Here is a 26,149-nt window from a genome sequence, read left to right as displayed (position 1 = left end):
AATATTATAATATAATATTTTTAATTATATAAACAATTTTTTAATTTTTAATTATATGGATTAAAAAATATTGATATTTCAATTAAATGCAAAATTATAGTATATTTTACCAAAGATATATTTTATATAATTTCTAATATAATTTGTATATATATATATATCAATTTATAATTATTTAATGTATCAATAATATATATTACTGATATTATCATCATAATAAATCATTTCTAATATATTGATAAATTGATAATACTTTTTTTATTTAATAATAATAATAATAAGAATTAAAAAGTTAAAATTATGTATGATTTTATTAGTAATTTTTTTTTAATAATATTATTGTAATCATAATAGAAATGTTTTAAATAGAATAAATTCTTAAAAATAAATTATTAAATTTATTAAATCATGTTTTATTTAATATTATAAATAAAAAGTTATAATATTAAAAATGAAGATTATATATTATATATATATGATATAATATTGAGTGCTTAATTATTAACATTTTTGTTTTCTTAAAGATATAATGTTATTAAAAAATACTAATTACAATTTATATTATTTTTTACATGATATCTTCTGAAAGTATTTGATAATTTTGAGGGTCATTTGCTTGGTGATTTGGAGGACATAAAAAAAATTCGATAAAATTAAGAACAGGACCTCTGCTAAAAGGATTTAAATATCTTCCTTTTTTGTCTCTTAAATATGAATATCGTTTGTAATTAAACATTTCATTTGTAGTTAAATTCATACATGCATGCAAAACCTGTAGATTAAAAAGATTATTGTAAAAAGTTGATTAAATATGATATATTACAGCAGAACAAATTTTTATATTTACTGAAGTACAAGTCAAAATCCATCCAAGTCCACAGAATACTAATGCTTCTAATACACCTAATACATATAATAATTGGATTCCTTCAATTGCCATACAGTAACAAGCAAAATAAATAGTAAATGAACAATTTATTGCTACACACATAACGAAAAGAAAGAACCACATTCTGAAATAATTGATTAATAACTATAATTAAGAAATATTGAATTATATTTATAATTAAATATAAATTGTTAAAATTTACCTGTTTCTTAAACCTACACAATTATATATAAATGGACAGTGATGATCAAAATATGTAACACATCTATTACAAATCCTGCAATGCTTAGCCCTTAAAGGTCTAAAACATCTACAACTATGGCATAAACGAGATAATACTACGTTCCTTTTTTTCCACTTATCAAAATATGGAATCTAAAAATAAAAATTGTTTTATAAAATGATATCCAATATTTTTTAGTAAGATATAAAATTATGAAATACTTGTTTAATTGCTCTATAATAGGTTTCACTATTTTGTGGTACATATCCAGGATCTCTTCTGTTTGCTACAATCCATGAAATCCACATAACAATATTCCAATAAATAAAACAATAATGACTACCGCGTAAAAGATTCCATGTTAATGGTATACATTTTAATAAATACATTGGATATCCCCATAAAAGAACAGATACCATAAATAATAATATAGGTCCCTTACTATTTCCAGCTCCACCAAATAATAATGCCCTTAAAAAAGAGAAAAATATAAATTTTTAATTGATAAGATATTTTGTAAAATATTTTTTATAAAAAACAAAATATAAACCAAAGTTCATTAATAGGTGGAATCCATCTAGCTCGTCGTTTCTGTTCAGCCTGTAATATTCTTACAATCTCAGAATGTCTATGACTTTTTGCCAACTGTAATGGTGTTTTACCATTTTTGTCACGAGGTTCTAGTTCAATCTTACTTTTTTCACATAATATTTTAACACAACTAACATTTCTAGAAAGACATGCTAAATGAAGTGGAGTAGATCCAAAATAATCTGGTTTTTGTAAATCTACTCCACTATACATAAGTAATCTTATTAATTCTGCATGACCTTTGTATGCAGCCCAATGAAGAGCAGTATCTCCATTTATATCTGTTAAATGTCCTAATGCTCCAGATCCTAACAAAAATGCTGCTGTTGCAAATTTTCCAAACATACAAGCAGTCATGAGAGGTGTTAAACCTTTAAAATCTGCTGCATTAACAGCAACACCTGCCTAAAAATAAATAAAAATAATTTATATTTTTATTTATTAATTTATTTATTAAAATTAATAGATAATAAGTTATGATTTTATATATAAGATCAATTATTAATTAAAATACCTTTAATAATAGTTGAACTATTGCACTATGACCTTTTCGACAAGCCCAATGTATTGGTCTTGGTCCTTGAGTTCCAAGACAAGAAAGATCTACTGGTCCATTTCGTTCTATTAAATATCTCATTACCTATAATATAATAATAAATATGAATAAATAAATTATTATTATTTATAAAAAAAAATTTATCAATAGAATTATTTCATTAAAAAAAAACTAACTTCAATATTTCCATCTAGAGCAGCCCAATGAGCAGGAGTATATCCCCATTCATCTCTCGCACTTAATACATTTAAACCATTTTTTTCTACTAATTCATCGACTGCTCCAATTTCACTAAAAAAAATATTTTAATTATTTTAATAATTTACTTTTGAGTTCGTCTATATATTATTTTATGATATTTTCATGATAAAAATTATATTTATAAAAATAATATAATATGAATACCCGGATCTAAGAAGTTCGAAAATTTGTTTTGTTTCATCAGAGGGTGTTTGACCTGGAGCTGTTTCATCAGTATAAATATTATCGTCGGGACCATTTCCCTGTCGTAATTGTTTAGATGGTGCATGATTTTGATGATTAGTATTAGAAATTGGAATATTGGGTAGATGCCCGACCATGTCGGGATCGGGACTTAATTCCCATACGGATCTCGCTGCACCAGGCCCTGTTACAGGGCTCACAGGATATACCTAAAATTAATTATACTTAAGATTATTCCATATATTAATATTAATATTTGTAATAAATAGAATTTTTTTAGATACCAAACATTTTTAATTCATAATTTAAATTGAAAATTTTTTTTAAATTTAAATTAAAATATTTGATACTTAAATAATAAAATATGTTTAAATTTTGAAATTAAATTCTTTTAATAAAGATTAACTAACAAAATAATTAGCCATATATTTTCATAATATTAACATATTTCATAATATATATATTTTTATATAACAAAGATTTCTATCTTGACTTACTTTGCAAAGCGTTGCGAGTTCCGAATTTGTACGCTCGTGATCGGAAGGTGTTCTAAAAGATATGCTTTGTACAGAAGTTGTTCCACCTTCCGGAACGGTTAGTCACAAGGAAATATTTGGTCCAACCATGTTTTTTAATTTTCTTTTTATTGTACACCTTTTTCTTCAATGTGATAAATTTTGAAATAATACTTTCTTAATAGAATAGTGAATCACATTACAAACAGTAATATCTGCATTTCTAAATGAGAGTATTCCTATACGATTTGCGCATTCAAATCAATATTATGAGTGAATAAACGCCTGCGTACTAATGTAAGGCGCGAAATTAATATCACAGATGAGATTCAGAATAAATTTAATATTAATTTTCTCTTTTCTTTTGTTTTTAACAATTACAAGATTATTATTATTATTCTAAAAATTCATTGTAAAACGAAAAATACAATATTTATATCTTTTATATTAAAAATAATATTGTAGTTTTAAAAAAGAGATAATGAAAATTTATTTAATTAATATCCCATATCTCATTTGTAATATATGTCAAGAACAAATATGGATAAGGAAAGCAAATAATAAAGAAAGATAGAGATAGAACAAAAATTGGAGAATTAATGCCATCTTTAGAATATTGTATGAAATACAAGTTAAATAATAAGAGAAGGATAGAGATAGAATACGAATTGATCATCAGCGTCATCTCTGTGTCAGTATCAAAAACATTTTTTCAAAAGCACTCAAAATAGCTAATCCTCAATTCTTACTTTATTTTACTTTACTTTAAAGAAATATTTTCAATATTAAAGATTAAATTTTTATAATAATGTTATTTTGACAAATATTGTTAAGTATTAGATAATAAATATAAATAATTAAATGATACAAATTTCCCGTTTTTTAAGATTAAAAGAAAAAAAATAAATGTTGTTTTTAATTTAAATATGTTGTTAGTTATAACTAGATGGCGTGAGATAAATTGTTTTTGATACACAAAGTATGGTCGTGTGATATACACCTTGAAAGATTGTTCTGTAATTTTATTGTAATGATTTAAAATATTAAAATATTATTAAAATATTGTTAAGTTTTATATATTAATTTAATATGGCTCCTACTATTCAAACTAATGGTAATACAGCTGAACGGGATAAACGAACAGCTAGACCAGCAGAAAAAAGGTAAAAATTAATTATAACCTGTAGTTTTTATTGTAATAATATTTATTATATTTATTTCAGATCTGAATTAATATGTAGAGTTAAATATTGCAATACATTACCTGATATACCATTTGATCCTAAGTTTATTACATATCCTTTTGAATCTACTCGGTAAGATTATATGTTAATATGATTATATGTTTAAATGTTAATAATATTTTGCATAATATATATATTTGAATAATATTCATAGGTTTATTCAATATAATCCAACTTCACTGGAACGTAATTATAAATATGAAGTATTGACAGAACATGATTTAGGTGTAGAAATTGATCTTATAAACAAAGATACATATGCTGGAGATGTAAATTCTCAATTAGATCCTGCTGATGAAAAACTTTTAGAAGAAGATGTTCTTACTCCACAAGATTCAAAAAGATCTAGACATCATGCCAGAAGTGTATCTTGGCTCAGACGAACTGAATATATTTCTACAGAACAAACTAGATTTCAACCACAAACTGTGGATAAAGTTGAAGCTAAAGTTGGTTATAGTATTAAGAAGAATTTAAAAGTAAGTTTTTTTAAAATATTTTTATATTTTTTTTTATTTTATATTAAAATTTTTATTGCATATATATAAAATTTTATTTTATGATTATATAGGAAGAAACATTATATATGGATCGTGAAAGTCAAATAAAAGCTATAGAAAAAACATTTGAAGATAATAAAAAGCCAATTGAAAGGCATTATAGTAAACCAAATGTAGTACCTGTAGAAATTTTACCAGTATTTCCAGATTTCAAGGTATTTTAAATATTTTTATATGATATAAATATATTAATTTTATACTTTTATTTATGTTTTTTATTATTTTTTTTCAGCTTTGGAAATATCCTTGTGCTCAAGTCATATTTGATTCAGATCCAGCTCCAACTGGACGTTCTGTACCAGCTCAAATTGAAGAAATGTCACAAGCTATGATTCGGTAAATTTATTATTTATTAGACATAATTTATAATTTTTTATTTTATAACATATAATACATAGATATTTTATAATAAATATATTATTTTAGTGGTGTTATGGATGAAAGTGGAGAACAATTTGTAGCATATTTCTTGCCTTTGGAAGAAACATTAGAAAAACGTAGGAGAGATTTTACAGCAGGTATTGATTATGCAGATGATGAAGAATATGAATATAAAATGGCAAGAGAGTATAATTGGAATGTTAAGAGTAAAGCTTCAAAAGGATATGAAGAAAATTATTTTCTTGTCATAAGACAAGATGGAGTATGTTCTATTTAACTAATATGTAACATAAAATAAGATAGATATTTTTATTGATATTCATATTACAGGTATATTATAATGAATTGGAAACGCGAGTACGACTTAGTAAACGTCGACAAAAAGTTGGACAACAACCAAATAATACGAGGTTAATAGTAAGACATCGACCACTTAATGCTAATGAATTTAAAATGCAAAGATATAGAGAAAAACAACTAGAACCACCAGGAGAAGAAGATGAAGATGAAGAAGAAGAAGAGGAAGAAGAAGAAGAGGAAGAACCTCAACAAGAAACTGAAAAAGCAGAGGAGGAAAGAGGTCAGCAATATTATATATAAAATTCTACTAATTATATATATTTTACAAATTTTTAAAATATAATTTTAAATTTATTATTTAATTTATTATTAAAATTTATTATTATTTTTTTTTTAATAATTTATTTTTTTCTTAGAAGTATCTGAAAATGAGGCTGAATCCAGAGCATCGTCAAGAGCATCTTCTCGCGCATCTAGTAGAAAATCTCGTTCTCGTTCGAAATCTGGTTCTAGATCAAAATCTCGTTCTATATCACGATCAAAATCGAGATCTGCTTCTCGTTCACGTTCTGAATCTCAGTCACCTTCTAGATCGCATAGCAAATCAAGGTCAAGATCTGGTACTCCTCAGTCCAGAAATTCTTCCAAATCAAGGTCACGATCAAAATCAGCTTCAAGATCTCATTCTGGATCTCCAGTTAAATCTCGATCTGGATCTCCATCAAGTTCGAAATCTCGATCCAAATCAAGATCTCCTTCACGATCAAGATCAGCCAGTGCCAGTGGTAGTGAATCTGGTAGTGGCAGTGCTAGTGAATCTGGCAGTGGCAGTGGAGAAAGTGGTTCTGAGAGTGAATAAATAATAAAAAAACTTTCGACCATTATATATGTACTGATTGTCACAGATGTAAAGTACAATACGATGAAAATTTTTAATAATAAAAAATATTCGATAAAGAAGTTTATATTCATTCAAAGTCATTATATTTAGTACAAAAATATGCCGATAGAGTGCAGTTCATGTTTTCTTGTACATCATTTGCAAGTTTCATTTAGTAGTATTGCATCATCGATATGTGTTTTACTGTGGCACACATGGTGGACTATTAGTAATAAAAGTTCCAATTTTTAAGTTTTTATGGTGATATGAAGTTAAGAATATAAAAATTTGCATAAGATATAAAAGTAAGTTAAAATTAATATATACGAAATGTGACATCTTTTGTTATATGAAAAGATTTTAAAGTATTCTAAATCTTTAAAATTTATTATATGTTCTAAAAACATTGGCTTATATGACGCATTGTTTAATTTGCATATATATATATATGTATGTATATGTTATATATACATAAATATATTATGTACAATTCGTTAAATTTACTACATAAATATTCAAGAGAAAGTATTTAAATGAGTAACAGTATTTTATTTATAATATAATTTGTATGATAATTAAAAAAAAATAGAATTAAACTAAATATATTTTTAACATTAACAAAAGATTAAAATACAAATAGAATTTGGATAAATTCTTCACATTAGAAATTTTAAATAAATTTTATATAACTGTAAAATAAAATTTAAAAAAAAAATTTTTTTTATTTTTTTTTTTATTTAAATATTTAATTTTAAAATTTTATTAAAAATAGAGAAAAGAGGATTCTAAATTAATATAATAATGCTCTAAATTGCTGAATTTGTTTATTTATTTCATGGATTAGATAAAATATACTAAAATATTTTATTTTTATTACTTAAATAATTACTTAAATAATAAACAAAGTGATTTTAATTTTAATATTTTAATATTTTTATTAATTTATTTTAATTTATTAAATAAAAATATAAATAAAAGAATCATAGATTTTTTAAGAATTAGCATGATATTTCATTTTATTTCATATTTAAATATTTCATTTTCATTAAGATAATTTTAACATTGAATATATTTTTTTTAAATAATTACAGATGGCGCCAAAAAACAAAGAAAATACATCTGGAAATAAAAAGAAAAGACAAATTTCTGAAGAAGAAGATGATGAAGATTATCGAAGACGTAGAGATAGAAATAATCAAGTAATTTATTACATAATTAATTATTTCATTAACAATATATTATATTTAATGATTTATTCCACACTATAATATTTTTACAGGCTGTGAAACGTTCTAGAGTTAAAAGCAAATTACGTACTCAACAAACATTGGAACGTGTAAATCAATTAAAAACAGAGAATGAATTACTTGAAGAAAAAATTAAAATGCTTACAAAAGAATTAGGATTTTTGAAAGATCTTTTTCTTGCACATGCAGGTGTGTTTATATTATAATCATTTGTTTATAATATTTTTTTGTATCTTTTAATATTTAAATTTATTTATTTTGTGTGTGTTATATTTTAGGTTCAAGTCAACATTCTGTAAATTTTCAAGATATAGATTTGAATGCTCTTTTGGCTGAAGATACAAAATCTATGGAACAAATGAAAGAAGTATCTAAACCATAGATCATAATAAATTCCACGTGAAGTAAGTAACGTGGTATTGATCAGATCTAAGATGAAGATGTACTTTGGTTCGTCTATTTTTAAAAAAGGTCAGACATCTTGGAAAGATGTTTGCTTAAAAATGCAATTTCTAATGAATTTAAGATGCATGATGTTAATGTATGCAATTCATTGCATGTGAAATTCATTATTATTGAAATCTCAAGTACTGATCAAAAAAAGTACAAAATTTAAACATTAAAAGATTAACATTGCATGTAGAGATTGTTTTCAATGAAGAACATGACAATATTATATGTACGAAAACGTAAAATATTTACAAAAAAGAATACATTACAAAGCATATATATGCATATAACGCAATATTTTTACACATATATGTGTTGTATATATATATAAATATACATACACACAATGAAAAAAAATTTAACAATTGACGGAGAAAAAATTTTAATATCAAATTTTCATATATTGTAAGATTTTATTTTTACAGTAATATAGATAAAATACTGTAAATTATAATTACTTATAATAACATTATTTTAATTATTCCATGATTAAATTGTCAATATTTACCGTCAAATATTTTATGGAAGTGAAATATTTCAAAGAAAATTTTATAAATTCTAATATAATAAGATATTATTTTAAAATAATAAAATAATTATAATATTATAGATAATGTTTATTGTTTGTGAATTGTCAACAGTATTTTTTAATTAAATAAAATTAAATTCTTTCAAATTGTATTAATTTACTCAACAATAAATAAATTTAAAATTTTTGAAAAATGGGATATTTTTTATGGAAATGCATAATATATATTTCCCCTAGAAAAAACTTGTCAACATTCAGTTACTAGATTTAATATTGACTTTCTGTTGTGACTTGAATTATTTTTCTGAAAATAACACAAGTTTTGATGTCCAAAATAAATAACAGTTCAGTTTAAAAAATTGAATATGGGAAAAACAACGAAAGTGATTGTTTGTGGAATGAAAGGCGTAGGGAAAACAGCATTGTTAGAACAGCTTATATACGGAAATGTCAATGTCAAAACGGTAAGAATCTAGGTTATGTCTGAAATCAAACGTGAAACAACATATTTCTATATTATTATTAATTTTCAATTTTAAATTCGCATTTTAATAATGTATAAAATTATTTATTATATAAAAACTAAATTTTATAATTTAACAATAGGAAATTCATCCTACGATCGAGGATATTTATGTTGCAAATATAGAAACGGATCGCGGTTCGAAGGAAAAAGTACGATTTTATGATACCGCTGGATTGGAATCTCTTCAGAATAATTCAAATAATCAGCAATTACCGCGTCATTATCTTGGTTTTGCCGACGGATACATTTTGGTTTATGATACTGCGAAACCTGAATCGTTAGATGTGCTTTTCCCTTTGAAGAAAGATATTGATAGAAATAAAGATAAAAAAGAAATAACGGTAATTGTTGTTGGAAATCGAACTAAAGCCGAAGAAGAATCTCATAGTTTGGAGAATACAGCAAGTAAAGCTGCAAATTGGTGTACTAGAGAGAAATTGAAACATTATGAAGTAAATGTTATGGATAGGGCCAGTTTGTTTGAAGCATTTGTTAATTTATCTTCTAGATTAAATCCTCCTACAAATAAGAGCACATTTCCACAGTTAAGTATGGGTAGAAAAAATATCAAAGTTGAAGGACCTTAAATACGTTTATTTATCTATTAATCTTAATTAATCATATTTAATTATCTATATCAATGTTATATTTTTAATCATTGATATTAATTGATTTGATATGCTCAAATTATTTTTACAAAATAAGTATACGTTCATGTACTTAAAGCATTAATTTGTTCAGGTTTGTAGCATATAAAAACATTTATAAAAATTTTTTTTAATTATTGTTTGATCTTACAAATATATTCTATATTTTATTTCTTGTTTGTACTTAAAATGATATTGAACGATCGTATTATGATCGAATCATCGATCATAAGATGATCATTAGATTGACTTCAATTATTTTGTTTTGTACTTATTTGTTATAAAAATTTTTTTTTTTTAATTCGCATATAAATTATTTTTCATTGATCTATTTACCATTCAATCGGTTTTGTCAATTTTCGTAAACAAATAGTCGTTCCAAATATATAATCCCATAGTTTACTGCTGATACCAAAACCTAAAAAATATAATTTTACATGTAGATTTTTCTAATATTTCTAAAACAAAAATAATCTCATACCTAATTCATGATGTGAGAAATGATGATAATTATGAATTCTTTTCAATAAATAAAAATATGTTCCAGCTTTTGGCGCACCGTGATGTAGATAATAATGTATTAAATCATAACTCATATATCCTATAAAATAATTTTTTTTTTTAAATTTCATATATTATCATTATATATGATATATTATCAATATTTATAACAAAATTCACCGAATTTAATAAATATTTCAACAACAATACCTGTTGCTGTACCGGCGATAATAAAATAAAAAGTTGTTTGAGGAAATAATATTTTATAAATATGAAATAATAATATTGCTATTAACAAAGCTGGTATAGGAGGAAATACTAATCTTCTATTATCAAGTGGTGTCTATAAAATAAAAAGTGAAATTATTACACGATTTGAATATATCAAATTTTTTTTCTTTTTTTTTTTGCAACTAAATAAATTAGCAATTTCTAATAAATTTTTACCTTATGATGAATTCCATGGAGTAAAAAATGCAAAGTAATAAGTAATTTTGAAGAAGTAGGTGGTTTAAAGTGAAAAACTTTACGATGAAGCACGTATTCTAATAGAGTCCATATCAATATACCAAATATATAAGAAGTTAAAATTTCAATGAAGGTACTTTCTGAAAGTTTTAAATAAGTTCAATAAAATATATCGATAAATAGTTATTAAAAATAATAATATTGTATAATAGATTATATTTTTATTTAATAGATTATAATTGCAATTGATAATAGAAATATTTATAACGGATATTTAATAATTAATAATTTCTCTTTGTAGATCGACAATGAAATATTTGAATATTTTTTTTCCATAATAATATTACATCAATAATAAAATTAAAAAAGAAATAAAAATTATTAGTAAAATTGATTACCAGTATCGTTGTAATTTATTTGCATCCATCCTGAATAAAAGAAATAGATAGATACCGGTATCCATACAAGCGGAATTATGTACCAAGGGGTGATCGTTAAAATCTCTAATAAGTTTGACTTGAAAAGTCTAATTTTTCGATTCACCGGTAAATTAACCCATTCCCAATAATTTTCACCTAACGAACTTACTTGTCCAAGTATAGATACATTCCAATCAATCAGATTCTACGAACATAATCATCAATGTTATAAAATCTCGATGAATCATCGTGTCGCATATATATATATATATATAGGAATATTAATTTTTAAATTATAAAATAGATAAAATAATTTAAAAAAAATAACAGATATCTTAATAAATAATCTCTTATATACTCACTTCGTATTTCTGATATTTTTCTTCATTTTTCAACGTAAAATCTTCCAACAGGTGAAACGCTGCTTGCGAATGAGGATTTTCTTTGAACGCTTTATCTAAGCTTTGATTTTTGAAATAACTTAATATTTTTTTTCCTCCAGGATGATAGCGAAGAAAATCCTGTATATCGTAAGAATGATTTTGATAGGTAACTATAAAATTATTGTTATGTTTATTGTCAATCGGTTGCACGGTACGTTTGCATAAGTCGTAACCAGAATTCGCGACCTTCGCCATTGAGCCGATCGAGCCGGTTGTTATTTGTATTCACTAGATAATTTGTCGTTTCAGTAAAAAGTGATTAAAGATATTGTGATTTATAGATATTGTTAATAAAACGGATCAGCGAGACGGATACGTAAACCATCTACTTTTAATGACTGACTATTTTATCGTTCACACTTCAAACTTTATAAAATTACGCGAACAGTTATCGTAGAGACATATTATCTTTTGATGTGTTTCCTACCTTGATAAGTTCCTGTCTATAGAATGACGTCACCGTTTAACATTTTGTTCTACTTCAAACTCTCGGTTTCTTTTTTATTTTCTTTGCTTTGTATTATTTGAAATTGCTAGTAATTATCACTATTTCAATACAATTAAATCAATGGGCGTTATTCAACTCGCAATATCCATATTTCATAGTTTGATTATTATCTCCGTGCACTTATATTCTCTTTTCTCTTTTTTTTTTTTTTTTTCGATAGCTAAATTTATCGTGCGCGACATAGTGGTGACATTGAAAAATATTGATAAAGGAGAATCGAACGTGAGAAGGAAGAAAGTCAATAAATTTCTCCTCTATATCGTATAGAGTCTGGTATACTCGGCAATAAATAAGCTTTTATTTAAACGTTCTGGATATTTGTGTATACAATATACCCTATACACGATCTATATTTAAATGTCTACGAACGCAGCAGCGATCATGCTCCGGTGTGTTATCTGGAAAAAACAGAAGAACGGAAAGAAAGGAGAAATGGAACGGGGGGGAGGGGAGGGGGTATACCCTCGCATGGGGTAAATACGAGCATTCGCGCTGCAAAAAATATAGCATTTCGAGCATCGCGATGGCGGCGCAACGCGATGAACAGTGTATCGGTATTCTCTTTTCTTTTCATTTTCTTAGCATTACTATCGATGTTCTCGAGCCAGGTACTGACCTTGTCAAGCGAATTTATTCATTGCTCGACGGGACGATGGCCGCTCTTATTTCTGCGGAATATTTGTTTCTTTATCATTATCGACCACGCTTAATAATAAATGTTCAAACTGAGAGCAAACGAGAAACTCGATACAGATATGCGAAATGACGCGAATCTATACATTTTCTCCACCTCTCATTTTTCAATTTACCTAAAGAACGATATCGACTTTTCGATTCAATTTTCAGAAACGGACTAAACTAAACTTTGAAGCTTCGAAGAATCATCGCGAAAAAATTTCCTTTTGTCGGTTCTTCCTTTTTTCCTCACTCTCTCTTTCTCTCTCTCTCTCTCTCTCTTTCTCTCTTGTTAAGTACGATCTTGAAAAAATTCTTCGACCCGGTCTCGACATTCCTGCCTCGGACATCTGACGGAATTTCGCGGTTCTACCTCGTGGTTTTAAGTAATCGAATTTTACTAGCGATTCGGAAGTTTTATTATTACGAAACTCAACTGAAGAGTCATACCGCCTATACACTATTTCCTACTCGTACGGTTTCTATTTAGGCGAGTAGGCATATAATTTCTAGTTACGTTTTGACATTTGCAAATCTTTTCTTCTTTTGACTTTTAACCTTCTCTCTTTCTCTCTCTCTCTCTCTCTTTCTCTCTCTCTTTCTCTCTCTCCCTCTCTCTCTTCTCTCACCCCTGAGGTTTGGAAGCAATAGGAACGTAGGCACCGTCGTAGAAATCGATCGAAATTTTTAAAGACGAACGATCGATCGTACGTGTCATTGAGGACGATACGTACGTCTCGAGCGTTTTTCTTCTATATATTTTTGTAAAATCGGACGAGCCTCCGTCAGAACATTCGACTTGTTTCGTTTGTTTAACCAACGTTCTTTCGTCGTTGAAAATGTAAAACTAGAAATCGAAAACGAAACAATCGTTTTTTTTAACGAATTCGAACGTTAAGAAGCGGGCAACACTCTCCCTATAAATACGCGAGGGAAGGTGTGACTAATTAATTTACGCGATTCCATCTCTCTGCGAAGGAAATCTAATTTGTAACAATTGCTGGTGTGAAGAGGGTGTTCGCGCGTAATTCTGTTTTTTTTTCTTTTTTCTTTTTTTCCTTTTTTTTTTTTTTTTTTTTTCCCTTCTTTCCTTTTAGTCGCTATGCGATGCCGATTATAATCAAATAATTAAATAAAATAGCCGAATAAAAATCGATCGTCGCACGATAACGTTCAGTCAGTTAAAATTAATTTAGATCTCGATAAAATCGATCGATCGAACGATCGAAGTGAAGCAAGCGGAGGCGCGACGAAGCGATTTCGAATGCGATTAGAATCGACCGAGTATTTTTCTAAGTTTTCTCCGCTTTTTCTCCCTCTTTTTTTATTTGCTTCGTACACGCTAATCTCGTGTCACATTCTCGTGTACACGGATTCGACGGAAGTTATTTAGTATTGCTCTCGAAAAGCACCAATTCTCTCTCTCTCTCTCTCTCTCTCTCTCTCTCTCTCTCTCTCTCTCTCTCTCTTTCATTCGTCGATTCGTACCTGCAATTATTTCGTATCGTCTTACGCGTTTCCTGAGAATCGAAATTCGAAAGGGATGAGAATGTTCGATCAACCCTCTTTCCATGTTCTGTCGTCACGTAAGGTGAAAACGATACGACAAAAGTCGACGAATCTGACAACTTTTAAAAGTCCATCACTTCCATTTTGAACGGTTTACCCTGAAGTTTGTTAGGGACGATCTTCGTTATCGGCGGGGCACTGTTGTTGTCGTCATCGCTGTTCACGTCTTCGTCCTCCTCGGGAAAATCTTCGAGGCGATCGTGATATTCGTCCAACTGAAAATCAATCGTTATTTTCGTTAACTTATACATATACAGCCGTTGACCCGTGAACAAAATCGTGAAGGAACAATCAGAGCTAAGGCTATGCGTGATCATTTGTGATAGACCAGATCAGCACGTGTTTCTTTATCGGTGAAAATGCGGTGCTCGTGAGTTATCAAGCGAGAAAGCTTTTTTTTGCCCGGTGAACTCGAGTGTCCAGATTTCTTCTTTTTCTCTTTTTTTCTTTTTTTTTCTTCGCGGATAACATGCCAATTTGAAAAATTGTCTACAAATCTGTCTACAAATAAAAATTTTCGCCAATATCACGGAGAAGGTTGGCAAGCCTTTCCACGTTTCCCTTCGTTTCTCCCTCCTCGTGCTCGAACATGGATCATCGAAGATTCGCGAATGGTGCAAAGCGCGTAGGATAATATATCAAGCTAAGAGCATTCCATAAACGATATAATATACTACGGACTCACGTGTAAAGTAGCTATGGAAGAAGCGATTAATCGACGTTACCGCACACAGAACGGACGCTTTCCTATAACTGCAGGTACGTCCAACGTAAATCTTAAATGCTCTCGTTCTTAAGGCTTAATCGACGCACTTTGAGTAAACGTAATTCTTCTTCCCGACTCCCACCTGAGACTCGCTCTAATCACGGGCAATCGTGACATGTCTCTCTCTCTCTCGGTGCGCCAATTAAGTTGTCCTTCTATTACGATGACTACGTCTCTACGTTGTCTAAACAAGCATATATGAACGTGCCTCGCGTGTTTTATCCGTATAAATTGGCTTAAAATTGATGATAAGAAACGATACGACGAATGACACAAATCCTATGTAGATTTGCGAAGGTAAGATGATTTTTCTGACTCGAGATTATTTTGTTTGCCGAGCGTAATATATACATTACAACGTACATTAGATTAGAAGTTTCCCTTTCTATTGTTGTAAGTTACAGAAAACAATAAATAAAAGAAGCACATTGATGCAAATGCGCGTGTCAAGTTAAGTTAAGGATGGATGGAACGATGGAAGAACAAAGAGGATCGAAAGTCGTGAGTGAAAGTTTTCTTTTTTTTTTTTCCTTTTTTTTTATCTACTCACATCGACATCTCCCATCATTTCTTTGGTAGAAACGGTGGTATCGATACGTCGTATGCTGCCTTGGTGAATGTCAACGTCCAACTTGACGCATTGGAACCGCCTCAAAAGGAATACAATCGGTATTGGCGCGATGCCCGCAAAAATGATGACGACCGCTATAGCCAACACCCAGCTGGGATACGCGGTGGGTACAGCTATGCCCTGAAAACAAAGGAAGGAAAAAAAGAAAGAAAGAAATGTCGAGGTCGTGACGTAGGTATTTTGGCAACGAGATATATGGGTCACGAGATAATATTTTCCACTACTCACCCGTGACGCATCCCACGCGGAATATTGAGGCTTCTTCACAACCATGGAGATTATACTGGAGACAAGGATGCAGACCATGATTATGGGAGCGAGAAATCGCCAGGTGAATTGCCAATACACTCCTGGTCTGTATCCTGTCATCTCCTCGATATCTTTCGTGAATCTGAGAAAGAAAATCAGAAAAGAATTTCTCTCGGTCAATTCTATTTTAAATCGTTTATTTGAACGAAAGAGATTAAATAATATTTCGATCGTACTTTTCGTGACCATAAACAAAGATGACGGAAATCATTTCCATGAGCGCGACCATCACGAGACCGATGGTACCTGCGAAACTGTCGAACATCTTTAGCCAATATTCTCCGGCTCCGGTACAGAATATTAAACCAACAAAGAAGCACACCGTGCAAACTACCCCTAAGAAAAAAAGGATCGTTTAACACCATTGAAAATGTTTTTAACGTTTAACCCCTCCTTTCTTTTGCACCTTTCTATCGCGACAAAAAAATACACCCGATGGATCCTCCTACCTGTCATGTATTGCTTTTTTATTCTCTTGAACAGATCTATGTCGAAGATGACGCACAGCATGCCCTCTAGTATACCGATTTGGGAACCGAGACCGAGGGCTAGAAGCATCAGAAAGAAAATACAGGACCAGAAAGGAGCGCCTGGTAGCTCGACTATCGCCTGCGTAAACACTATGAAAGCTAATCCCGTTCCTTCGGCAGCCTGAAATCGATTTTCTTGTTTAAAAATAATTATATAAAAGAAAATTAGAAAGAAGATATTCATCGTATAATTACGTTGTCCAATTGTTCGCTCAGGCTACATGTTTCAAGGGTGAAATTCATTTTTGTTACATTGAGATTATTTACAATATCTTTGTATCTCTCCATGGTGGTGTTTTGATAGGCAAATCCGTGTTCAACGAGTAAGTCTTTATTACTGGAACAGAAGGGAAATCAAAGTTGGAACGATGATTAACACTTTTGGATATTTTTCTTTTTTTATTATTATATCCATCCATTTTATTATTATATCCAATTTGATTTGAAAAACAGTTTACCCTGCGAGGCACTTATCGACATTTGTCATCGCCTTAAAGCCTAGAATGGCGAATATCACGATACTCGCGTAAATTGCGGTGAAGGCGTTGCAACAGCTAACCAGAATCACGTCCCGGACGCAGTGGTTGTCTGGAGTGTTGTAAGATCCGAACGCGATCAGGGAGCCGAACGCTAGTCCGAAACTATAAAAAACTTGCGTCGCTGCGTCGAGCCAGACCGTCGGCTCTAACAGTTTCTCGATCTGTCGATAAAAAAGGGAACGTTTTTTTTGTTACACTAAGGCGCAAAAAATCTCGTGGGAAAAGAAAGAAGAAAAAGTGAATTTACCTTTGGCGTGTACATGTGGGCCAATCCAGCGCTGGCACCTTTTAATGTTATTCCACGAATAAAAAAGATAGTAAGCACCAAATACGGGAACATGGATGTAAAATATACCACCTTTAAATCAAGCAGAAACAAAAGAATCATGTTGGTATATTATATTAATATTAATATTATTCGATTTCGGCAATTTTGCTCGAACGAGGAAGCAGAGAGAAGATGCAGACCCCTCTCCCTCAGGAAAAAGAACAAAACGGATGAGAGGGATTTGTACGTTTTTCATTCTTCTTACCTTCCCCGATGATTGTATTCCTTTCATCACGATAAAAAAGACGACGATCCAACTCAACAGTAGACAAAGGACGATCCACCATTTCAGACTGCTCGATCCTTCCTCGATCGAGGGTGCCGCGTCCAGAGTGGTTCTGTACCAAAAATAGGCAGTTTCCGAACTCTTCACGCATTCCTCTACCGGCTTCCCATCAACCTCCGGACATTTCGCCCATGGTAACGGTTCCTAACGATTCAATCATATCGTATGATCGTTCAATGTCAAATTCGTTTATATCGCGTTATAAGCGGAAAATGTAGATGCAAGCGTCTAATGATATTCGCATTAAAAAAAAAAAAAAATAAATAAAGAAAAAAGAAAAAAAGAGAGAAAAAAAATCACATGCGCGATTCCGTTTTCTCTACTAGCTTTCCAAGCGCGGGACTCGCGTGATGAAAATTAAAATCGACAGATACTTACGCCAGCTTTAATCGTGACGGCCTAATCGAGCGCGGCGTGAAACATAAATCACATTCGTTAGTCGAACGATCTATGAAACTACTTCTATTCCCGCCAGTTATACCAGTTGCCGTTCGTATTCCGCCGATCAATCAACCTCGTTTTCGATCGACGTCGGAACGACAACGTGTATCTCTCTGTCTACGCGTCCGTTACGCGTATCGATCGAATCGATCGGTGGTCAGAGGGAACTCACCTCCAGTGAATTGAAAAGATAATAGAAGCACCAGGTAATGATGACGTTGTAATAAAGTGCTACGAAGAAGGTGACGATGCACGATGCTATCCCTATACCGCCTAACCATGGATGTATCGTGTTCCACACACCAAGGGCGCCCTGTCGCATACGTTGACCGAGACCCAGCTCGATTAAAAAGAGGGGTACACCCTCTAGGATTAGCATCACGAAAAAGGGGATGAGAAAGGCACCTGAAAACCGTTTTTCGCATATAAAACATTTCTATTTCTCCCTGCCCTATTTCATTCTCGTCCTTCTTTCCTTTTTTTTTTTTTTTTTTTTTTTTTTTTTTTTATCTTTTCGTTTTCTAACAAACGGTATCCGTATTTCCTTCCTATTATTCTTTCTCTACTACTGTAAAATAATATCGCTCGTTAGCCCCCTTCCCCGCCACCTCTCTTGTTCCCTCTCACCCCTTATTACGAAATGAATGCCTGTAACCGGTCTCTTTTAATCTTTTCCCATTTGGCAACGGCTCGCCGGCGTGTCCCTGCTCACAGAATATTCTCCGTTCCCCCTTTTTTTTTTTTCACGGTAGTCTAGTTTGAGACGGCCGCAGCCGGAGTGTCTGGTTCGGTATTGATCGAGTGACGCGTACATACGTACGTAGTACGGTACATACCTAGATTATTACCTTGCACCTTTGATTTCGTTTCGTACATTCCTTTCTTCTCGTTTCTTTTTTTTTTTTTTTTCCTTTTCTTTCCCCCTCCTTTTCCTTCCTTTTCATTCCTCTCTTTTTTCATTTTTCGTCCTTTCGTATTTTTTCGTTCGTCAACTCGAAAATATCTCGCCAGCCAGCGTGGACGCGTGAAAAATTATTGATCAATCGGGTATCATGTTCGGTCGCGATATCGAAGCGATTACTCACGTTCTTCTGGTTTCGAGTACGAGACCCCGATAAATCGGCCGGTTGAAATTCTTGTTTCTTTTCTTGATGCGTTGGGCAGCCGCGTGTTTATTTCATAAAACGTCACGTTAAAAATTCGACGAGGAATATACGTATATTCCTAAACGCTATCTTCCGTCTCTTTATTCGTTATTTATATCTCGAAAATATAATTTTAAATTCTGCGCGTTCCTTATATATTCGCGAAGCGAGAGAATCTCGTCCCTTCTTCAAGAGATTGATGCATTATCTCTCTTGTTGTTATTATGCGTTTTTATTTTTTCGCAATTTATTTTTTCCCCCAAGGACAAGGGCATGACGTCGAATCGATTTTCAAAAAATTTCCTCGACCTTCGACGAAACGTTCGCTCGCGCCTCTCGACATTTCTTTCAAGCGAGAGGGCAGAATAAATAAACGATTGATAAAACCCGGATTGCGGATACGTAAAATTGTTACGTATCCGGCGATAGAACGGTTAAAAAATCGATCGACGCGCGTCGGGCCGAGAACAGCCGGCCTCGACATCGGTCGTCGCGAAAAGGAAATTTCCATTGAGAATCGCGCGGCTAGGGTCCTTGCTCGTTTTCGCCCTCCCTCTCCCCCTTCCCTCCCCACCCCTCCCCTCCTCCCTGCCTCCCAGTATATACAAATCGTTAAAAGAAACGCGACCCAAGCGGCCAAGAAAACTCGGTCTCTTCTGCGCATAGAGCTATATCCATATAGAGGTATCTTTCTATCCTTTGTGTATGTATGTGTGTGCATGTGTGCGTGTGCATGCGTGTGTGTGTGTGTTGGCACGATGGAAATTTCCACCCGGGACGAAATTCGCCCGTTTCCAATGTTCGTGTAAACTACGGTCTCCTACGTAGGTGACGTAACCGCCTACCGGCGTGATTTTCATTCGTGGCTCACCCTCGTTCGCGCATCCACCCACGCGCCTATCTCTATCCAGCGATATAACGCGTATTTCCGTTTCGTTTGCATCGGAATGTAATCGAGTTACCACGTCTGGCGGGGTGTATAGGTCGTGGATAAAGAAAGATCATGGATAAGAGGAAGAGGGGGGGAGGGGGAGGGGTTTCAAGGGCGCGTTTTATAGGATTTTATTCGGATTTCCCTCTGTACTTTGTAATATCGGGCAGGGGGAGGGGGAAGAATGAGACGAAATCGAGGAGGAGGAGAAGGAGGAGGAGGAGGATGACACGTTTGGTCCACCGGCTCGCAACGTATACTCCTTGGTATTTCGAAGGACGGTGAAGAACACTTTGAAGAGATATATATATATATATTTTTAAGCGGAATACGGAGAGGGAGGGGAGGGAGAGAGGGAGAAGGTTGGTCGAACAGTGTGACCGAAAATAGCGTATACGTGGCCATTCGACTCGACCAGCTTTAGGATCCATCTCTTCGTCGTAGGAAAACGTTTTCACACGAGTAATCGAGTTGTTTGAATTCAAAATTTAAGATTCGTTAAGATTCGGTTTTTCGCCTTCGCTCTATCTTTATCTTATTTGTTTATTTATTTTTTTATATAAGAGAGGTGACAGAGAGGCGAGGTTCAAATTAATAGAGAGATAAGATTATATGTATATATACACATATATATACGTTACTTACCTCCTCCGTTCTGTTGGCACAGGTAAGGGAATCTCCATATATTCCCAAGTCCCACGCTGTAACCGATAATACTGAGGAAAAATTGCATCTTCCCGCTCCATTCCGCCCTATTCTCCTCCTTGGTTTCTTGACTGCCAGCAGCATTTTGATTCCCGGTTACCACGATTGTCACGTTCTGCCCTGCCTGACGTTCCTCGTTCAACGGAGCCAGCTCATGCCCATTTCTCGTATTCTCGTTCTTGACTACCATGCTTCACTTCGGAGTCTTTTGTTTCCAAAGACGAAAAGGACGAGTTCGAACGTTTCTTCCCTTTTGCTTTCTCTTTCTCTCTCTCTCTCTCTCTCTCTCTCTCTCTCTCTCTCTCTCCTTCTTTATTTTGTTTTCGGGAGGGGAAATGGACTCGCAGATCGGATCGAGTTTGTTGATATTTAGAAAAGAATGTGGAGATGTATGATATTTTTTTGAGCGGCGGGGGGTTGGAGAGAGGGGAGAGGGAAGGGAGGGTGGTGGAGAAAACCACCGCAACGACACAATCACCGGCGGCAAGGGAGACGAGAGGAGAACGGCGTAATAGAATGGCAGCGACGAGAAACTATTACACGAGACGGTGCAACAACGGTTGTGTAACAATAACAACAAGGACGACGACGCGTCAACGACTACGAAGAACGGTGACGGCAGTTCAACAAATAAAGAATCCCAATAAGAGGATCTTTTTCTCTTTTTCTCTCTATATTACAAGAATATTTCTTTTAATCATATATCTCTTTTTCTTTTTCTTCTTCTTCTTTAAATAAATAATCTCTCAGAAATATAATTACGTTCACCGAGTAGGAAAAAATCGCTCAGGATAACGCGGAAGGCATGCCTGGTACGAAGAACGCGCCACCTCGTCGAAACGGCTCCCACGCGGACGCAGACACCTTTCCGCGAACAAAGGGAAGGAGAGAATACACGCGTAGAGAGGTATTGTTATTCTTTTTCTCCCTATTCGCCTTCTTATCCTTACGCCTTACGTCGTGAAAAATTGTGTTTTTTCTCAGCATCGATCGACGCGGTATCGCGACGTCTCGTTTGAAAAAACGGTTGAAAAACCTCGTGGCTCGTCGCAAAAAACGTCGTGCGATGTTTTTGCGAGGCAGAAGGATAATTCGAGCGGGAATTGCAACTCGACGATTCGAATATATATATATATATATCCGTCTCTGAGAGAAGACTAATTTAATCGATACATAGATCGTATTATTGTTGTTGTTATTATTATTGTTATAAAATCGTCGTACGTAGAGTGCGATTTGTTTTTGTTTTCGATTTGTTTTCGACGCGAGCGAATATTATAATACGGAACGGAAAGAGATGGAAAAAGGACGAACGCGAATTTCGAAATGTACGAAATCAGACGAAAGAAAGGGGACGAGAAGGGGGTGATCGAAGAAGCGTGATGCGTGCACGTCGATCACACGTTAAAAAGGTTTCTGTTCGTACAAGCGTGAACATTAGTTTGCGAAAACAAAGCATCGAAGTCGTTGGAGAGAGGGACGATGCGTTGACTCGCGGTCCAGCCACGCGAAAAGAGAGATTAATCACTTTAACAACTCGAAGGAATCGAAGGAAGCTCACGTTTCACGATTATCGCTGTTGTCACGATTATTGTCCTGGAACATGCATTCCCGATCTTCCGTCCTCTCTTTTTTCACTGCGTCACGTTCTTCCTCTCTCGTCGCTTTTCTCCTCTTTCGTCTTCCGTGTGACATAAGCTTGGATCGGTATAGAGAGAGCAGTTTTCCAACCGTGTAATAAAATATTATAAACAGCGATTCGTTAAACGGGCGGCATCGTTCGCATGCTCGTCATACTCGTCATGCCTTTGCACTCTCTTCCTTCTTTATGCTCTTCCTTTACGCTTTCCCTTGCCGCACGGTCGTCCCTACTCGTGTCCACTCTCGTGTTATATCGTGTTCAAGATGCGATTTAACACAACGCGGAGGTCGGAAATCGAAATCTGGATGGACTTCGCTCTTCTTCGCCTCGAACGAATCGAAAATCAATTCAAGAATTATTCGAGAATTATTTGGAGGTCCCCTTCGGTTGATCGAACCGGTGGTACTCGCTCGAACGTGGATAGCAAAGAACGCGTGGACGGTGGAAAGAAGGAATAATTTTCGGAGCCATGTAGCTCGGTTTCGCAATAACCTCTCTCTCCTCGCTCGGATATTTTTTTCCGGGCGGCGATCACAGTCACTCGTCTTTCCTTTTTTCTCCCGGCCCCGAAGTGGTTATTTTCTCCTTCTTCTCTCTTCTCTTCGGTATCCGGTTTCCTCTCTTGGGATCTTGGAAAGCAACCGAAAGATACCCACGCGCCAATTCCCTCTTTCCCTTTCGCTACTGTTCCCGACTTTCGAACAGAGTGTGGTTGAACAGAGTCTAGCAACGCGCCCCGTGCACACGAACGTCAATAACCAACTGAACCACCGTTGCGCGGCTGTGTGTGCGCGCGCGCTTATGCACGCACGCGAGGGAACCAACGGGACGAGCCAGACCCTGGAGCTTCGACGCTACGACAAACTTGTGCACCGCTTTCAATCCCCGATTGGCCCGTGGTAATTATGTACATATGGCGCATACGCTCTCTTCCGACTCCCAACTGTCCACTCGACGCGCTTCCCTGCCAACTAGATGCCGTTCCATGCGTTTGTATCGGCCGAGATTCTACTGGCCGACTTCCTCGGGGAGGAAAATCGGGAGAGGACATGTAGAAGGGGGAAAGGGAGGGAAGAGACGCGATCTATCCCCCTCCTTCTATCGTATTATATACGCAGGGATAACGTATCCTCCCGAGTCGAAACGCAAGCTCCTCGACCAAAGCCCCTCTTCTCTTCTTTTTCCTTGCCCTTCGTTGTTTTTCGTGGTCGACGCGTATAATGGTTTAACGTGTAACGCGGTAACGTGTCGTGCGGAAGGGAAGAGCGGAGAAATGTGGAGCGAAGGAGCAGGCGCGCGCGCGCCTCGTTGCGCATCGATCTTCGTCGCAGCCAATCCCCCGCCATTTTCGTTTCCCTCGATTGGCCAACGATCTCCACTTTCCTCGCCTCCTCGTACAAATAGAATTCGCCTTACATCTTTCCCTACTTTCCCTCAACGAACTCTGGTGTTGCCAACTCTGATCGACCAGTCTCTACCGGACTAGCGTATTTGCGCTTTTACTGACCTTCGAACCTATCTATCCACCTCCCTCTGACAACTCTTCTCTTCTCCTATCGTTAGCTAAGGTCAGGTGGTCGTTAACGACAGGTTAAATCGTCGTCCAAGATGAATGGAAACCGAGAATGGGACGCGTTACGTACCTCGTCCTCGCGAAACGTATCGTATCGCAATTTTATCGTCGCTTTGACCCCTTCTTTTCTCTTTGGCACAGTTTCTACTAATTTTACGAATCCATTCCCGCCATTGATCCATTTTCAAGAAAGTGGTTCGCGATGTCGTCCGATTCGTATCGGACGACTCTACTTAGAAACTGCACAATCGTGCGGTATAAATCGAATTGAACGCAAATGACAAATGAGAAATTGTACACGCGTGGAATATCGCGCGTGGCGGGGATTGAAAATTTTCATAAGCCAGCACCAGATACTCGTGTAAAAGACAACTAGGGTACCCCGTTTATGAGAACTATCATCGACTCAATAACCGTGTCAAGGGCAGATCGTGTCGAACCGCGGCGAAGAAATCAATTTGTTTAATAAATATCTCTCCCGTGAACGGCGATACGACTGATTTTGCGCGATCGTACGCAATTGTGACACGAATTACCATTCGGTAAGCCTGATTAATTCCCCCCTTTTCTTGTCATCTATTTATAGTGAACCGAGAAACCCGACGAAGCGAGCACAGACGAATGTCTAAAACGTGATCCTCCGTTTAACGTACCTTTCGAACCAATTTCTTCTTCTTTTTCTCCGTTAAACGTTACAATGAAGATAAACAGAAGGCGATTATACATATTCGCTTCGATTCGACGTAATTGTGTATATTCCCTCCCGGTGAACCATGCGTCTCGCGTCACATCCTCCCATTCACCAATTTATTAATAATGAGAGACGTTGTTTACGCCCGGTTAATTTCAAGTCATTTGCGTGTGCATTTAACGCGGCTTTCAAAGGACGAAGAGATGAAGAGATTATCAACGAAGAATCTACCGATCGTGGCCACGATTTTCTATCTTACGACCCCGCATCGTATGTGTGTTGTAAAATGAGAAATCGCATTGCGCAATCAGTTCAGTTATGGCCGTGTATGAAAATATGCGACTTCCTCGTGGATTAATTCCGCTTACGACCACGAAATCTGCATGCGATAGGAATTTCTCGTCGATATGGACACGCGATTTTCGTTTCGTCGGAAGATTTTTTTTTTTCTTCTTCTTCTTTTACGCTTACGCTTGTATTTTTTTTTCTTTTTTTATTTTTTAAATTTTTATTTTTACGTACGTACGTCGTATCATATTCGTTGTACCTTTCTTCGACTTATATCGATTCGTTGCGATCTAATATCGCTGGAAATCTCGCTCGAACAATCTAGGTATTTCGCCTATGTCGATAAAAATAGGTTTCGTATGAATAGAATCAGTTTTAACGATCGATTCGCGAACGTTACAAGAGACAGACGCTTCGGCGTCGCTGTTCGAACATTCTTACGTAAACATCAAATAATATTAGCGCAGGGAGGGCGGAAGGGAGGGTAAGGGAAGAGAGGGAAATCGTGCAACGAAATTGCGGGGGAACGTTCGAAATGATAAAATTGAACAACAACATTATAATGCAAACAATATTATATTTGTGAGAAGAAACGTGAATTCGATCTTCGATTTTCTAATAAAATCGTCTGTCGTCTCTAAACTCGACGCTCGATAAATTTACGGATTCCAATTCGTTGGATATCAAATAAGTATAAAAATACATTTTCTTTTTTTTTTCACTTATCGTATTTTTCACTTATTACGACTTTTTTTATCTCTCTCTCTCTCTCTCTCTCT

The 26,149-nt window shown here is 34.0% G+C and overlaps 6 protein-coding genes across 11 annotated transcripts; 3 read left to right on the top strand and 3 right to left on the bottom strand.

Annotated features, from left to right (window-relative positions):
• Positions 1-486: 486 nt before the first annotated feature.
• On the bottom strand, positions 487-3,501 carry LOC122719758 (probable protein S-acyltransferase 23). The gene is made up of 9 exons (XM_043945891.1): positions 3,201-3,501; positions 2,665-2,912; positions 2,436-2,550; positions 2,218-2,343; positions 1,663-2,108; positions 1,334-1,583; positions 1,092-1,264; positions 848-1,013; positions 487-772 (listed from the first exon to the last, which is right to left on the bottom strand). The coding sequence occupies exons 2-9, from the start codon at positions 2,838-2,840 to the stop codon at positions 569-571; spliced, it is 1,656 nt and encodes a 551-aa protein (XP_043801826.1). The 5' UTR covers positions 2,841-2,912; positions 3,201-3,501; the 3' UTR covers positions 487-568.
• Positions 3,502-4,218: 717 nt separating this feature from the next.
• On the top strand, positions 4,219-6,663 carry LOC122719759 (RNA polymerase II-associated factor 1 homolog). Of its 2 annotated transcripts, none has more exons than XM_043945893.1 (8): positions 4,219-4,381; positions 4,442-4,534; positions 4,617-4,941; positions 5,034-5,177; positions 5,255-5,358; positions 5,449-5,665; positions 5,734-5,983; positions 6,123-6,663. In XM_043945893.1, exons 1-8 carry the CDS (start codon positions 4,308-4,310, stop codon positions 6,560-6,562), a joined length of 1,647 nt encoding a protein of 548 aa, XP_043801828.1. In that variant the 5' UTR covers positions 4,219-4,307; the 3' UTR covers positions 6,563-6,663. The 2 variants fall into 2 exon arrangements, with proteins under 2 accessions (XP_043801828.1, XP_043801827.1); XM_043945892.1 differs by having other exon boundaries at positions 6,120-6,663.
• A 91-nt stretch (positions 6,664-6,754) lies between these two features.
• LOC122719793 (CCAAT/enhancer-binding protein gamma) lies at positions 6,755-8,622 on the top strand. The gene is made up of 4 exons (XM_043945947.1): positions 6,755-6,888; positions 7,675-7,782; positions 7,863-8,019; positions 8,109-8,622. The coding sequence occupies exons 2-4, from the start codon at positions 7,675-7,677 to the stop codon at positions 8,210-8,212; spliced, it is 369 nt and encodes a 122-aa protein (XP_043801882.1). The 5' UTR covers positions 6,755-6,888; the 3' UTR covers positions 8,213-8,622.
• A 378-nt stretch (positions 8,623-9,000) lies between these two features.
• On the top strand, positions 9,001-9,933 carry LOC122719790 (NF-kappa-B inhibitor-interacting Ras-like protein). Its single transcript, XM_043945943.1, has 2 exons — positions 9,001-9,273; positions 9,416-9,933. The coding sequence occupies exons 1-2, from the start codon at positions 9,175-9,177 to the stop codon at positions 9,920-9,922; spliced, it is 606 nt and encodes a 201-aa protein (XP_043801878.1). The 5' UTR covers positions 9,001-9,174; the 3' UTR covers positions 9,923-9,933.
• Positions 9,934-10,050: 117 nt separating this feature from the next.
• On the bottom strand, positions 10,051-12,145 carry LOC122719776 (dihydroceramide fatty acyl 2-hydroxylase FAH2). 2 transcript variants are annotated; one of them, XM_043945921.1, is made up of 6 exons: positions 11,733-12,145; positions 11,350-11,575; positions 10,931-11,091; positions 10,664-10,826; positions 10,464-10,583; positions 10,051-10,400 (listed from the first exon to the last, which is right to left on the bottom strand). In XM_043945921.1, the coding sequence occupies exons 1-6, from the start codon at positions 12,006-12,008 to the stop codon at positions 10,315-10,317; spliced, it is 1,032 nt and encodes a 343-aa protein (XP_043801856.1). In that variant the 5' UTR covers positions 12,009-12,145; the 3' UTR covers positions 10,051-10,314. The 2 variants fall into 2 exon arrangements, with proteins under 2 accessions (XP_043801856.1, XP_043801857.1); XM_043945922.1 differs by having other exon boundaries at positions 10,055-10,400; positions 10,694-10,826.
• Positions 12,146-12,597: 452 nt separating this feature from the next.
• On the bottom strand, positions 12,598-23,874 carry LOC122719750 (sodium- and chloride-dependent transporter XTRP3). Of its 4 annotated transcripts, none has more exons than XR_006347681.1 (13): positions 21,117-23,874; positions 18,568-18,800; positions 18,333-18,353; positions 17,874-18,098; positions 17,588-17,698; positions 17,260-17,501; positions 16,997-17,138; positions 16,721-16,922; positions 16,448-16,607; positions 16,191-16,353; positions 15,882-16,082; positions 15,251-15,515; positions 14,649-14,780 (listed from the first exon to the last, which is right to left on the bottom strand). XR_006347681.1 is itself a non-coding variant. In XM_043945876.1 (12 exons), the coding sequence occupies exons 1-12, from the start codon at positions 21,364-21,366 to the stop codon at positions 14,628-14,630; spliced, it is 2,103 nt and encodes a 700-aa protein (XP_043801811.1). In that variant the 5' UTR covers positions 21,367-23,870; the 3' UTR covers positions 12,598-14,627. The 4 variants fall into 4 exon arrangements, 2 of the variants coding, with proteins under 2 accessions (XP_043801811.1, XP_043801812.1); XR_006347682.1 differs by having other exon boundaries at positions 15,251-15,318; XM_043945876.1 differs by lacking the exon at positions 15,251-15,515 and having other exon boundaries at positions 12,598-14,780; positions 21,117-23,870.
• Between the last annotated feature and the right edge of the window lie 2,275 nt (positions 23,875-26,149).

This window comes from Apis laboriosa, unplaced genomic scaffold (assembly GCF_014066325.1).
Source record: "Apis laboriosa isolate Shangri-la unplaced genomic scaffold, ASM1406632v1 scaffold9_cov152, whole genome shotgun sequence".
Taxonomy (NCBI): domain Eukaryota; kingdom Metazoa; phylum Arthropoda; class Insecta; order Hymenoptera; family Apidae; genus Apis; species Apis laboriosa.
This window is presented reverse-complemented; position numbering and strand designations above follow the sequence as displayed.